General features: G+C 43.2%; 2 protein-coding genes across 9 annotated transcripts in view; one reads left to right on the top strand and one right to left on the bottom strand.

The window, feature by feature from the left end:
- Window positions 1–11,050, top strand: part of col17a1b (collagen, type XVII, alpha 1b) — a 25,352-nt gene extending 14,302 nt beyond the window's left edge. For both annotated transcript variants that reach the window (XM_017431456.3, XM_037973542.1), the window contains 38 exons: window positions 123–626; window positions 712–762; window positions 878–904; window positions 998–1,060; window positions 1,152–1,247; window positions 1,365–1,427; window positions 2,125–2,160; window positions 2,264–2,317; window positions 2,409–2,444; window positions 2,529–2,591; window positions 2,754–2,789; window positions 2,911–2,982; window positions 3,073–3,099; window positions 3,183–3,218; window positions 3,308–3,343; window positions 3,443–3,523; window positions 3,638–3,673; window positions 3,763–3,834; window positions 4,349–4,426; window positions 4,561–4,611; window positions 4,690–4,749; window positions 4,836–4,892; window positions 4,990–5,016; window positions 5,149–5,208; window positions 5,312–5,380; window positions 5,487–5,513; window positions 5,676–5,786; window positions 5,869–5,997; window positions 6,093–6,203; window positions 6,356–6,481; window positions 6,553–6,669; window positions 6,779–6,985; window positions 7,190–7,330; window positions 7,829–8,056; window positions 8,301–8,465; window positions 8,580–8,660; window positions 8,745–8,828; window positions 10,196–11,050. In XM_017431456.3, the coding sequence (XP_017286945.1) occupies window positions 123–626; window positions 712–762; window positions 878–904; window positions 998–1,060; window positions 1,152–1,247; window positions 1,365–1,427; window positions 2,125–2,160; window positions 2,264–2,317; window positions 2,409–2,444; window positions 2,529–2,591; window positions 2,754–2,789; window positions 2,911–2,982; window positions 3,073–3,099; window positions 3,183–3,218; window positions 3,308–3,343; window positions 3,443–3,523; window positions 3,638–3,673; window positions 3,763–3,834; window positions 4,349–4,426; window positions 4,561–4,611; window positions 4,690–4,749; window positions 4,836–4,892; window positions 4,990–5,016; window positions 5,149–5,208; window positions 5,312–5,380; window positions 5,487–5,513; window positions 5,676–5,786; window positions 5,869–5,997; window positions 6,093–6,203; window positions 6,356–6,481; window positions 6,553–6,669; window positions 6,779–6,985; window positions 7,190–7,330; window positions 7,829–8,056; window positions 8,301–8,465; window positions 8,580–8,660; window positions 8,745–8,828; window positions 10,196–10,248 (3,371 nt within the window). In that variant the 3' untranslated portion in view covers window positions 10,249–11,050. The remainder of the gene's footprint in view (window positions 1–122; window positions 627–711; window positions 763–877; window positions 905–997; window positions 1,061–1,151; window positions 1,248–1,364; window positions 1,428–2,124; window positions 2,161–2,263; window positions 2,318–2,408; window positions 2,445–2,528; window positions 2,592–2,753; window positions 2,790–2,910; window positions 2,983–3,072; window positions 3,100–3,182; window positions 3,219–3,307; window positions 3,344–3,442; window positions 3,524–3,637; window positions 3,674–3,762; window positions 3,835–4,348; window positions 4,427–4,560; window positions 4,612–4,689; window positions 4,750–4,835; window positions 4,893–4,989; window positions 5,017–5,148; window positions 5,209–5,311; window positions 5,381–5,486; window positions 5,514–5,675; window positions 5,787–5,868; window positions 5,998–6,092; window positions 6,204–6,355; window positions 6,482–6,552; window positions 6,670–6,778; window positions 6,986–7,189; window positions 7,331–7,828; window positions 8,057–8,300; window positions 8,466–8,579; window positions 8,661–8,744; window positions 8,829–10,195) is intronic.
- The window catches only part of slka (STE20-like kinase a), an 18,955-nt gene continuing 15,428 nt past the window's right edge, over window positions 10,553–14,079 (bottom strand). For all 7 annotated transcript variants that reach the window (XM_017431886.3, XM_017431901.3, XM_017431893.3 and 4 more), the window contains 4 exons: window positions 13,829–14,023; window positions 13,341–13,466; window positions 12,887–13,000; window positions 10,553–12,767 (listed from right to left, as the gene is read on the bottom strand). In XM_017431886.3, coding sequence (XP_017287375.1) covers window positions 12,621–12,767; window positions 12,887–13,000; window positions 13,341–13,466; window positions 13,829–14,023 — 582 coding nt within the window. In that variant the 3' untranslated portion in view covers window positions 10,553–12,620. The remainder of the gene's footprint in view (window positions 12,768–12,886; window positions 13,001–13,340; window positions 13,467–13,828; window positions 14,024–14,079) is intronic.

Consider the following 14,079-nt stretch of genomic DNA (forward strand, 5'->3'; position numbering starts at 1 on the left):
AGCCAACCCCCCAATATTAATCAACATTTAAAGGAATTTTTTTTAAAAATTAGACGTAGGATTTGGTTTTTGCTTTTGTCTTAATTGTTTGTCAAATTATTCTTTAAATGTTGTTTTTCCAGCCGAGGATGTGAGGAAGCTGAAGAGCCAAGTGGCGAAGTTGAAGACCGAGGCCTCGGTTGCTGCCCGTACCAGTGGGCTGTCTGTTTCTACAAATGACATCAACGGCTATGGAAACGGAGGCGCCAGCACTGGTGCTGGCGCCGGTGCCAGTGCCACTGCCGGTGCCACTGCCGGTGCCGGTGGCAGTGGCGCCAGCGGTAGTGGTGGTACTCACACGGCCGTCCTGGCAACCAGAGATGGAGGTGGAGGAGGTGGAAACTCGGGTTCCAAAACAGAAATAAACATCAGTCTGGGTGGTGGTGGTGGTGCCACTGTTGACAAAGGCAGTGATGGCAGCACTATCATAAAAAGCGATACTGGCGGTGTTGGTGCTGGTACTAGTTCTGGTGCTTCCAGTGGTGGCACCAGCCTCGGTACCAGACTGAGTGTAACAGATGAAGTTGCATTCCTGATGGCCATGAAGCAACTGTTACGGTCTGAAGCGTATTCACAGGAATTCAGAGGTACTGCATGAACTCACACACACCTTCACACACACACACACACAAACTAAGTTTATGTTCTCTGAAATCTTGTTTTCTGTCTCAGCTATTCTTGCAACATCAGTGCAGGGAGAGAGGGGATTTCCTGGACCTAAAGGTGATGTCTACGCTCTTCATGAAATCCAAACTCACATAATTTGTCAAATACTGTAAGGACATGTGACACTTGACAATACTTCTAATATTTCTTTAAAATGTTTGTCTTTTTACAGGCGATTCTGGTCATCCTGGAGTTCCAGGTGACTCGTCATTTTCCACCAGCTGAGCTTTATGTTGTCCCCTCTCACTGTTAAATAACCTCCTTTTTTCCTGACTATGACCTTTGACCTCAGGTACACCAGGTTCACCTGGACATCCTGGCCCCGAGGGTCCAAAAGGACAGAAAGGAAACCAAGGTACAGCGAGTGTTTCTGTTCAGACTGTGATGCTACATTTCAGTTAACCATGGGTGAATGAAGGAATTAAAAAAAAAAAATGTCTGATCAGGTGAACATGGACAGGATGGGACACAAGGTATCAGGGGTCGTGATGGTCCACCTGGGCCCAGAGGTGATACGGGACCTCCAGGTTTTGGAATGAAAGGTGAGGGGGGGGTTGAGTCAGGCTAATGACCGGCAGAGCTTTTAATAGTGAGAAAACATCTGTTCTGACTCAGAAACAATGTACCGCTCCAGGGTCTCATGTGTTTGATTTGTGCAGGTGCTCGAGGAGAACAGGGACCCTCTGGACCTGTGGGACTGGCTGGTGAGCCTGGACAAAAAGGTGAGGGCAGTAAACATGAGTTTCAACTTAAAAAAGAAGAATAAAGAAAACCAACCAGTTGACACTGAAGGTTTATCAGTCCATGATGTTTAAACTAAAGACAGCACCAGGGGGCAGTGGGGAGTTAAATATACAGTCTGTGAGCACAACTTGGCGTTTCAGTAAAAATATATATATTTTTTTTATTGACAAACAGACCAAAAAACAGTATTTATTTATAACATTACTTAAAATAAAAAACAAAGTTGTGGCGTCCTTTTCTGACATATGCCACCCTCAAAGTGCTGTTCAAGACTTTCTCACAAGTTCATCCTGTGGTTGTAATAAAACAGGTGCATTTGTGACTTTATTCAAAACACAACATAGATAGTCAGCTTCATCATCTGCATTTTCAAATGTCTTTTAAGCTGCTTGTAGGGGGCTAAATAACAAAGTTTCCAACCTTGATCTGGAAAATCAAAGAAAGCCCCGACAGAAAGTCAGATTTTCTGCATTTCAGTGAAAACACTGATCATCTCTTCTCAAGTGAAACATTTAACTGCCGTTGTTATTTTGCTGTTAATACCAAAGCCAAAAGCAAGAGTAAAGCATTGGGTTTCTTTTTAGTTCTGAAGTATAAGCCAATTATTTGAAGTTGATTTTTGGTTACACGGCTGTATAAATTGCTGGAAGTGTGAATGAATTTGTTTGTTTATAGGTGCTCAGGGAGCCACTGGAATAGCCGGACCACCAGGTCAGTTTCTTTTATTCATGTGAAAGATTTTCTATTTCAAATTCAGCACCAGCAGCTGAAAATGTGAATGATGACGACAATCGCCGCTGTTGTTTTGTCACAGGTCCAGCAGGTCCTCAGGGTTTCCGTGGCGAGGCAGGACTACCTGGGGCTAAAGGTGGGTTTGACACAGCCTTTGATAACTTCATTACATAAAATACACCCAGGAATTTTGTTGGATTTTAAGAACGACTCCTTTCACTCTGCAGGTGACAGGGGGCTTGCAGGATTTCAAGGACTCAAAGGTTTGTTGTAGCTCCATCCAGATCTTACAGGACCTGTGGGGGTCAGAGACCATTTGAACCAGTTTTCTTCTTTGGTTATTTTAGGTGACACAGGTATACCAGGTGTGCCAGGACCAGCAGGAGAGAAAGGCTCCAAAGGATCTATGGGTGAGCCTCGTGATCGATTCTAAACGTTGTGAATATTCATTTCATTGTGACAGAATATCTACTGAATCTTCACGAGAAAGACGTACAGGGAGCAACATTTCGACCTTAGAGTAACTCTGCTCCAGCCGTCTGTGTTTATATTTACATTTTCTTTTTTTTCAGGATTTTCTGGACAAGAAGGTGCAAAAGGATCAAGAGGTAATTTACTAAGTCGACACAGAACGTGTGTCCTCTAAAAAAAAAAAAGGGCCAAACTTATGCTCACTTCTGAATAAGTGGTAGATCAGCAGAAACTCAGGTTTTTATTTTTGGACCTCAGGTGAACAAGGATCTCCTGGACCCCCTGGACTCAGAGGTCCTTCTGGGCCTCCTGGAAATACTGGACTTCCAGGTGACATCACTTTGATCCAACGCTAATTTTACCAAGATTAATTTGATCACAAGTACGTGGTTGAACGTGTTTATATCTCGCCGTCTGTAGGAACCACTGGGCTTCAAGGACCACCAGGTAGAACTCGTTTATGGATGCAGAATCCAGCTGCGCTACTGGTTCAGTTTCCCGTGTTTAACGATGTTCTCTCATGTTGTTAGGAATACCAGGGAATCCAGGTCAACCTGGAGTCAAAGGTAAACTGCTGTGAACGTGTTTAGCCTTTATTTACTAGTTTTTATTTTGTTGTTCGATGTTCAGCATCCGACACATGTTTGTGTTCCAGGTGAACCCGGTGTACCAGGGAGAATCATCAATGCAGGTCAGGAAACTTAATAAAAACTGATGTTTTATTGCAGCTTTGATAACCTTAACGTTTGAAGATCTGATAGTTTTGTTTTTTGTTTTTTTTCTGCTCCAGCTGGCTCCACCTCTGTTGGCATCCCAGGACCACCTGGGCCCTCTGGTCCTCCCGGCCCTGCCGGACCTCCAGGATTATCAGGTCTTAGTTTTGACGGTTTTCTCAAATTTGGTTTCCAATCTCTATATGATGCATAATAAAACTAAAGGACTGCACCAAATTTCAAACTGCAACTTTCTTACTTTACCTGCTCAGGCCCCATTGGCCCCGCCGGTCTTCCTGGCCCACCTGGTACGTTATTGTACAGTTTAATTCCTAAACTGTGTTTTACAGATTTGGATCTTACAGAGTTTGAAAGTTGCTTTGTTTTGTCACCAAAGGTCCTAAAGGAGACAGGGGATATAAGGGAGACCCAGGAGAACCTGGACTAATCAGGATCAGTGACAGTATCAGTGAGTTTTTGATGATTTTCTAATAGATTTGTTGTTGTTTTTTTAGCTCTCCCGCTAAATGCAGTTTGATGCTGAACGGACTCAAAGCAAAACAGTGCTTTAAAAAAATAACAGATGAGAACACTTTAACTTTCCACTGCCGTTACTTGCTCTTGTTATGACCTGTATCAGAAAAACAGACTTGTCACGGTTTGTGCTTTTTTACATTTTGACTTCGGCAAAGTTTACAAGTCTGCATTTTAATTTGCTGCTGACGACAATAAGCTGAACTTCTTCAGACAAGCGGGCACATTTGTCCATTTTGTTGCATATTATCACCCGTGTGCGTGTTTTTGTGTCTCTGTCTGTTTGCAAAATATCTCATGAACCTCTGGGTGGATCTTAAAGAAACTTTCAGGAAGTAATTCTTGGTTGTACATCTACAACTGATTGCTTTTTGAAGTTAACCCAATTCAGGATTAGCCTGTTTGAGCAGGAGCTCATTACTAATACGTTTTATTTTTTCCTGCTTTAGGGCAGTTTGGTTCTAGGGAAGTCTCACTCTCAGACCTGCGTGGCCCAGCGGGTCCACCTGGGCCTCCTGGACGTCCCGGTAAGTCAGACACAGCCTTCTTTTTTAAAACGCACTCAGACGAAACAAAAGTTGACTGGAATCACTCGGTGGTCAGGCTGAGTCAGATCCTTTTAAAAATGTCTCTCTGCTGTTTCTGAATACGCCTTCATCAGGTGATTCAAGACAGGGACCTCCAGGACCACCTGGGCCTCAAGGCCAGCCAGGCAAGTTTCTGTTTCACACATAAATTCACCCCCTAGCTGTTACTATGTCACATTCATTATTGAATTTGGGCTCTGTAGGTTATGGAAGTCCTGGACCTAAAGGAGAAAAAGGGGACTCTGGTTTTGCGCACAGCTCCGGTATGATTCAGAATGGAAACTTGTCTTTTTGTCTTTGTTTGGTTTTGAGGTGAGCAGAACTGAAGTCAGCTCTGCTCTTCTTACAGGAATTTACACTGGACCACCAGGACCTCCTGGGCTGCCTGGGTCGAAAGGATCAACAGGTGATCAAACTGTGTAAAGTTTCTGGATCGCTCACTCTGCGCTGCTCTCCTTTGCTTCGTTAAACGTTTCACACTGGCATCTCAATTATTATTTCAGGTTCTCCTGGACCACGTGGATACCCAGGTATCATTTTAAAATGACATATTTTTTTTTAACCTGGATTTTATATTTTGGACTAATGTATGTGCATCTACAAGACTAGCATAGGTTTCTCGGTAAATATTCCAGTATGAATCACTGTCTCTTGTGTTTCAGGTGAACCAGGCTCACCAGGTGTGCCTGGGACTCCAGGCAGACCAGGAGGCTCTAATGCAGGTGAGCCCATCTGTTCAACTAACGGTTATGCTACACAGACAAAGTTGTGATAAGTTTGAGTTTTCCTGTACTGTTATTCATCTCACTGTATTGACCTATGAAGGAAACCTGATCCCTGGATCACAAGGTCCACCAGGACCTCCTGGGCGGCCAGGACCACCTGGAGTCAAAGGTAAAGCTGACAACATGCTGAAAGCACCTCAGAGCTTTATTGTCCGTATTCTACTTCAGAAACCTGCCAGTGTGTCATGTGATGATCAAACTTTTTTTTTTCTAAGGGGACACTGGAGCTCCTGGGTTTCCAGGTAAAATATTCAGTACTCTGGTCATTAATATTCCTATTATTTTTAGAACAAATGGTTTCGTTTTTTTTTTTTTTTTTTTTCAAAATCTAAATTGTTCATTGTAGCTTTAAAGAAACCAGCTGTTTTCCACCAGATTCTAACTATAGTAACTATCCTTTTCAGGCTCAGCTTCGGTCATCTCGGGCCCCCCTGGTCCTCCAGGTCCTCCTGGTCCCGCTACTGGCTCCTTCACTTCTGAGAGTGACGTGCGGCAGTACATTAATGACTATCTGAGTAAGAGTCTTTCTGAAAAGAAGTTGCAGGTTGTTAAAAGAGCAGCACAGAATATTGATTAGCTTTTTCCCCTCCTCCACAGGTAGATACAGACTTAGCGGTACGCAAGGTCCTCAAGGTCCTCAAGGCCCACCTGGGCTTCCAGGACCCCCTGGAACCTTATCAGGCTCAATAGAGGACATCTCTGTTCGTGTCATTGCATACCTTCAACGTGAGGGTTTATATTATTAAACGACCGATAACTACACACTTACGAATCAGAATTAGTGAGATGTGACAGCCTTTAACTGTGTTTTGTACTTCTAGGTTCTGATTCAGGCCTGAGATTTGGCGCTCAGGGGCCTCCAGGACCACCTGGACCACCTGGACCTGCCTCTGGATCCCTGACGGTTACTGCTCTCATTGCCATGCTTCAGAGTGAGTACAGTTTATGCCCTAACTGGACCATGCAGCCTTAGATGCAGATTAACCCTCTGTGTCTGTAACTCTATCATTTTCCTCTTGTCAGACTCTGAAGTGCGTTTTCAGAGGATGTACAAAAACTAATCCCCATGTCTCTGCTGTCCTAGGAGACGACGTGAGAAGATATTTGACTGGACCACCAGGGCCACAAGGGCCCCCAGGACCAGCAGGAGAACTATCAGGCACTTACAGAATAGAGGAGGTAGCCACATATGTCTTCAATATCATGAATGGTAAGATCAGTTTGCAACGGAAAACTGACCCTGAAAGTGATGCCAGTTTATCAGCTTATTGTGATTTTCAGAGAGGGGGATTGCTAGAGGTCCACAAGGGCCACGAGGTCTTCCTGGGCCTCCCGGAGCTCCAGGTGTGGGAGGCTCTGGCTTGACTGCTACGATTGACTACTCTGCACTGATCAGAAGTGAGATCCTTTTCCAAAATTAATTCCAACAAAAGATACAAACTGGAGCAGAAAAAAGTTTTCCAAATGTCACTTCCTCATTGTTTTCGTTGTATCTTCATCCACATAGATTCAGAGTTCCGTTCGTGGATCACTTCTGCTGTACGACAAGGTTCTCCTGGTCCTCCAGGTGTCTCAGGGCTGCCTGGTCCTCCAGGTGTCCCAGGGCTGCCTGGCCCTCCTGGTCCTCAGGGGCCTTCGGGAGTCTCCACTGCCACCGTGTTCGGGTCAGGAGGTCGTGGCTACAGCTTGGAGGATATTCAGCGTTACCTGCAGGGTGGGTCTGAGAGGAACTAAGGAGAGAATCATTTATTTAGACCGAGCTGATTACTGAAGTGTTCTCGTTTATCTGTCAACTTCAGAAAGGCAGCAACATAAAATGTAGGATCCTTTAATGCGTGGAGTAAACCTCTGCGAAAACAGAAAAAAAAGAGTATAAGAGTAAATTAACTCTGTTCCTTATTTGGCTTTGGCCTCTCAGGTTCAGGATTCAGAGGTCCCCCTGGCCTTCCTGGTCCTCCAGGTCCACAGGGTCCACCAGGCACTGTCACGGGATCAGTTTCCTACAGTGGGAACTTCCCTCGGGAGAGCATTCGTGCCGAACTTCAGCAGTATCTGACCAGTAAGCCTCTAACAGCCCACACACAGACAGAACATGTCCTTTTGAACCAACACGGCCAAAGTGGAGATGCTTGGTCAGGATGCATACAGTGAATCTGCAACGGAAACATTCATGTTGTTGAAGAAATGACCCAAAGTCCAGACCTCCGTCTGAGCGGTGCATAAACACAAAGGTTCAGGAACATCAATGAACTACAAAAAATTATAGAAGAGGGCAAAAATTCCTAACTCTTTATTGTGCTTCATTGATGAGATAATAAAGACTACTACTAATACAGACTGCTAAAGATGCTTCTACAACACCAGATTACGGGATGTCAATTTTGGCATAACTTTTGGTAAATTATGTGTAGTCAAGTCAAATGTTTTGATGTATTTTTTTTATTATTTTAAAACCTTTTTTTTAAAAAACCATTTTGCTCTGGTACAAAAACCAATAGATCAGAATCTGTGTAGCAGAGCATCATTTCTGACTGCATGGGTGAACTGTGTCCTTCAGGCGACAGTGTTCGACGGGCCATCATCGGCCCTCCGGGACCTCCAGGTCCAATGGGACCGAAAGGGGAACGTGGAGAGCCCGGTTACTCCCAGAGCTACACGCAGAGCCATAGCTACACTCAGGGCGACTCTCGCTACGGCTCTCAGCGCAGAGAGGCTGATGCCAGCAAGCTCGCTGAGACCATGGACTACTCCAGCGTTGCCATGAAGGTCACAGACTACATCAAGAGTGAGTGGAATATGACTTCAAAATGTAGAGACCTTTTTAATGTTAAACACCAAGATTGGTTGTCCTACTCCATTAGAAGTTAACTATGTTGGAGAACAACATATTAAATCTGATTCAGAGGTTTGAATAAAGCTGAAGTAGGTTTTGGGTTAAGGATCAGTGAGAGATCTTCTTCCTCTGATTGAAACAGATAAAAATTATGACACTTATGTTCTGATTACATGTTCTACTTATTGTTTTGCAGACCAAGGTCTGTTGCAGCAGTATGTTGCCGAAGGACCTTTGAGGACGAGTGTCCGAGCAATTCAAGGCCCTCCTGGTCCACCCGGCCCTCCCGGCCCACCTGGCTACAGTCGTGTGATTGGAACCTATGGAAATGTCACAGCTGACCTTATGGACTTCTTCAGGAGTGAGAGACCAGAGTTACCATGTCCTATGCAAAAACCTCAAAAATAGAACCCTATTCCGACAAGATTAGCTGGAGGCTTTTGTTAAATTCTTCAATGTGTTTGCTTTCACGCAGCTTACGGCACCGTCCGTGGTCCTCCAGGAACCCCAGGACCAAAGGGAGACAGAGGGTACCCAGGGCCCAGAGGAGAAAAGGGTACATTTGAACAGAACTGACGCAACACTGCACAGTTTCAGGAGTAATAGTGGAATCCCCACTGATTGTTTTATATGATTACAGGTGACCCAGGACCACAAGGTTTACCTGGAATACCAGGCACATACACTGTCCAGATTCCCCACAGAGTGCAAAAGAGAGAAGCAGGTAACCTCCCTCAAATCACTCAAACCATGTAATATATACATAAACTTATTTCTTTGTTGTAACATACTTTATGGGAACAAAACTTATAGTGTTGGAAAGCCTGTTTATTTTCCCTTAAATGGTTCAACATCTGTAAGGAAAATGCATTTTCGGGTTGAGAAGCAGAGTATGGGGATAGCACTCATGAAAAACTTGCCAAATCTTCTTTACCAATGTCAGACAGCTTATTCTGTTATTGACCCTCGTTTGATGTCATTTATTGGATTGGGTGATTGAAATCCTAAAAAACAAAACATAATTTGCAGTTTATTTGATTCATTGAACAAACAGGGGACTCAGTAGCATGTGGACGAGCCATACACAGCCACAGCAGCCTGTTACCTCCTCCTCATGCTGCTCACCAGCTCGGTCACACACTGCTGTGGAACGGCAGCCCATTCTTCAACCAGCATTTGTGTGGTTGTGTTGGTCACTCAGGAGCAAACAGCACCCCCGAGCTGATCCCACAGGTGTTCAATGGGGTGGCAGGGAGGTCATTCCATCCTCTCCATTCCCATATCCTGGAGGATATGGAACTTGGACGACGGACACGGTACCAGAGGTCACTCCAAATAATCCTGGGACTTGGTTTTGCAGAACACCAGCTTGAAGCCGTCCTATGGCACGAGCCCTACCCAGATCTGTAAAATGTGGCATGCTTGGAACAGACATCAACTGACCATTGTAGCAGGTGCTGAGAGTCAGGAGCCAATCAGTCACCTGGCTGTCAGCACCTGGGGTATCAAAAGCTCAAAACAAGACGAAATAGCAGAATGAGCTGTTTGGTATTGAAAGATTTTAGGCAGGTTTTTTTTTATGGGAGCAAACCACAAATGCATGACCGTATTTTCCACACTATAAGGCGCACTGTCAATGAACGGTCCATTTTCGAACTTTTGTCATACAAAAAGCACACCGGACTATAAGGCGCATTAAGCGAAACAAAACAGCCCAGTCTTTTCGGGGAATACTGCACCAACGCTCGCTCAGGTCCGTGCACTGTGCGTGGAGCCCTGCGCGACTTTAACCGAGCCTTAATGCTGCAAGCAGTGCAGCTTTGTATTTTAATCGAAGTCGTGCTAAAACATTACAACTTCTTACATTTATGAGGCGCACTGTCATTTTTTGAGAAAATTGAAGGCTTTTAAATGCGCCTTATAGTACAGAAAATACGGTAAATGCGGCACCATTTGGGGGGGGGCAGGTTTTCCAACAATATATAAGACTTATTGCCAAGAAGTATTGTTACAACAAAGAAATAAACACATTTTGTGTTACGTTTATATTCCTAACTATAAATACTGCACTGTTCTGTTCGTCCTCTGCAGGTAATAAATTGGGCCTTCATAAGAAGCATCGTCGTCAAGCCACCGGCGGCTGAAGGGTGCACTACTGGGTGGAGTCAGATTTTATTTCAGCTTTACTCTTTTCGATTGTTACCTGTTAAACTGTACCGAACAGGTCAGATGTGCCTTATCTTTTCTGCCTTTTTTTTTTTATAAGGAAAACTAGTTTGAGAAAATAAAAATCCATTTGTATCTTTGAAAAAAAAAAGTGTTTCTTCTCGAGGTGTCGGCCTGTGTTTTCGTGACAGACTTCCAGTTGTTAACATGTGGGTGTGTATTGTTTACCTGCTTAGTTAGAAGCTTACATTCACTTTATCAGGGGCAGTTTTGTTCGACAAAATATGCATCATAAAGCAATAAGTAGCAGTCGCTTTTAATTGTAATTGCATTTTTTTTTAACTGTTCATTTTTTTAAAACATATTTGCTAAGATAAGAGGATTAGATTGTAATTGAGAACTATATAACTTCAGTATCCATTATGCATTCATCCCATAACAAAGAAAATATTTTTACTCTTAAAAACACAAAGCATCCATATTTGAACTCGACTCAGTCTCAGTCAGAGGGAGGGTCATTTTAAGAAGGTTCATTTTCAGATTTACTTGAAAGGTTTGTTGGTGAAAAGAAGACAAATTGTGTTTGTGCGACGGAGAGGGTGACTCAGACGACCAGGGAGACGTGGCTGATTCAATTGTATATTTTTGTTTAAGAGCACTGAATTTGATACATTTTCTGTATACCTTTTTGAGTTTTGGAATGATTAAATTATATACACGACCGAGCTTTCGATCAATATATTTGAAAGGCAAAAAATAAATCTATTTTTGGATGTGTGACTCTTGACGGTCTGGTGACTTATTTGACCTCGAAACACTCGAAGAAAAAGTCAAATAGAAACAGTCAATGTTTTATTTACACAAACAAAAAAAAAAATTATAAAGATGCATTAAATACATTTGATATGACATCGAAAGACGCATAGAGTAACATGATTCATGATGGTGGAATGACGAATGAAAATGATGCAACTTAAATTTAAAAAATATACCTTTTGAAAACATGGATTGAACCGTGTTCGTTAGCTTAAAAAAAAAAAACAAAATCCAGCATTTGTGAAAAAACAAAACAAAAACAAAACTAGTCGATGTTGACGTTAGTATACAGAAACTATAAGATGTGCTGTTGATTCGTGGCGGCAGAATGAACGAGCAACACGAGCCGAGGGCGTTCCCCGATTTCAACACGGACGTTCATACAGTAACAGCACTGGACTCCAGCTCACCGTGACAAGCCATTACAGCATTACTGGATTTACTAGATGACGAATAAAAGCTTGGAAAGCAAAACAAGGACGTAAAAAAAATAAAAATAAAGAAAAAAATATGGGGATCTTTGTGAAAAAGGGTAAAATGCGTAAAATAAAACGGCAAAAATGCTGAAACGGTTTGTCAGTTTGGAGTTCAAAAGGGTAAAGCTTACCTCTGCGTAGGTTTGCTTTAGCTCAAAACAGAGCAAACTATTACATCCTTTAGAATCCAAACTTTACAAGAAATCATTTGCTTGCGACAATGCTGATTTTAAAGAAAAAAAAATAAAAATAAGGCAACGTAACAGTTGAGCTCCATACTTATCTGAACAGTACGAATGGTATCAGGCGGAAATGACAAAATGTGCCAAATAAATAAACTTTTGTTACATTTTTTGGAAAGCACAGTTAGTAAGGAGTCTTCACATGTACGCAGCACACACCTCAGTACATTCTGTTTAGTTTGAACCCACAGTCTTTACACTTACAACTCTCATGACGACACTGAACACGGCGCACAGAAGACAACACGGTCGCAGAGCTACTCCTCTGTTGAGTCGCCTTCCTTCATCTGTATTGGCTTCACATGCAGGCAGACTAATTCTCTGAAATGGATTTAATCGAGTGAAATGCTTAAATCTTTCCACGTCTCGTGAACGCGAACGGAAACGGTTAAGTGCAAAACATTTAGGGGGCTCTTTATTTATGCCAAGCAGCAAAAAAAGAAAAAAAAAATTAACCCACAAGAAAAAGGGGTCGGAAATGCTTAAAAAGGAACACGTGAGGCACTGGAGATTATTCATACTGTTGCAGGCTGTGCTTGCGTTAATCTGACGAGCATGACTTGACTTCAGCTCCCAATCTCAACATGCTCCAAAAAAGTGCAAAATACATGAAATCTGTTCCCCGGAAAGCTGAGAAAGCCGCATCAAGTGAGGGGAACCGTGTGTAGGCACATCATGCTCTCCAACGACAGAATCAAAAGCAGAAATGTCATTTTTCGTGTTTGTCAATAACATTAAAAAAAAAAAAGGTTTTAGCAGGAAGATGCAGTGAGCACAGACTTGTTTGACAGACTCGTAGAACTGAGACACACAAGGCTATAAACCAGAGTTCTGCAGGTTCGGGATGGGGTAGAATTTGGACACTCGACTCTGGGTGGTGGGGTTAAGGCATTCGGATTCGCCGCTCATTTTGAAGAAGACTTCCTGCTCCTGGAGCTTCCGCGTGAACTCCTCCTCCAGAGCCTTCAAGGGTGCAGCACAAACAAACAAACCGAGTCAGACGGAGACGACTCCACTGCAAGTCTCCAGACGGAATCTGGACGAGAGAGTCTTATTTAGAGGGGAATGAAGAATAAACTCACCTTCTTCCTGGGTCTAAGCTTTTCTCTCCACTCCTTTATCTCCTGGCTGTGCTCCTCATCCAGCTCCTTCAGCTTCTGGGTCTCATGCTCGACCAAAAGGTGGCATTTCTCGTTCTGAAACAAAATGTACGAAAACAGCGTCACCAAAAATAACGAACCATAAAATCCTACGCCTACTTTAATTTCAAGTCATTGTCTTGTATTTATCCAAAGCTCATTACAGATGAATGGATAAATTGTAGGAGTGCAAGAAAAGGTTAAAAAAATGGGAAAATAAAAAAAAGAACATTCATTCATTGTCATTACTGAATAGGACTTAAAACCAGAGGGTTTATTTAAAAAAACAAACAAACAGAATTGACATTTTTATGTGAAGTTCTGGTTTTCTTTAATCCTGTTTAATAAACACAAGATGAATTTTCTGTAACCCGTCCGACAGATTTCCAGCTCTGACCTGCAGCTGCTGCAGCTCCCTGATGTTCGAGTCGCACTGCAGCTGCAGATCTCTCATCTGGTTCTCGTGTTTCTGGTGCTGATGGAGCCTCTCGTTCTTCTGCCTCTTGTCCTCTTGTGACGCAAACTAGATCAAGGAGATAAAACACGAACGGTCAGAGGTCAGCGCTAAGCCACAAGGCAAGCTATGAAGAACAAAAACGAACAGCCCGCTGGCTGAAATTGGAACATTTTTTCTGCTTTTTAAGATGATTTCTTCTGATAACCAATGGGTTTTGCACAAAAACAAAACAGGAAATACGAAACATTTTGAAGATTATAAAGCTGGTGAGGTTAGTTTTTTTTATCTTACTGCCCACACATCAAGCCAAAGTAGATTTACTAAAAGAACTATTTGCACAGGCTAAATCCTAGGCGTGACTGTGAGCCAGAACAATGCGATTCATCACTTCCTGTCCAGGAGAAACAATGAAGGATTAGTGCCTGCACCTGTTTTATCCGTTCCCTCTCCTGATCCGGAGTGATGGCCGCCGTGGCGGTGATGCGGAGGCTCTTCTTAAACATGGCCATGCGAGTCTTGGCGTCGCTGCGTTGGATCTTGGGCAGGCGGACCCTCTCCTGAGTTTGTTTGTTCTTCAGCTCCTCTATCAAACGCTGGTTGTAGCGCTGCATCTGCTCCATTTCCTGGAAAACAAACACACACACACAGAGTTGTGTGGTCCAGGGTTAGGTTATCAATT

Source organism: Kryptolebias marmoratus, linkage group LG22 (assembly GCF_001649575.2).
Source record: "Kryptolebias marmoratus isolate JLee-2015 linkage group LG22, ASM164957v2, whole genome shotgun sequence".
Classification (NCBI taxonomy): Eukaryota; Metazoa; Chordata; class Actinopteri; order Cyprinodontiformes; family Rivulidae; genus Kryptolebias; species Kryptolebias marmoratus.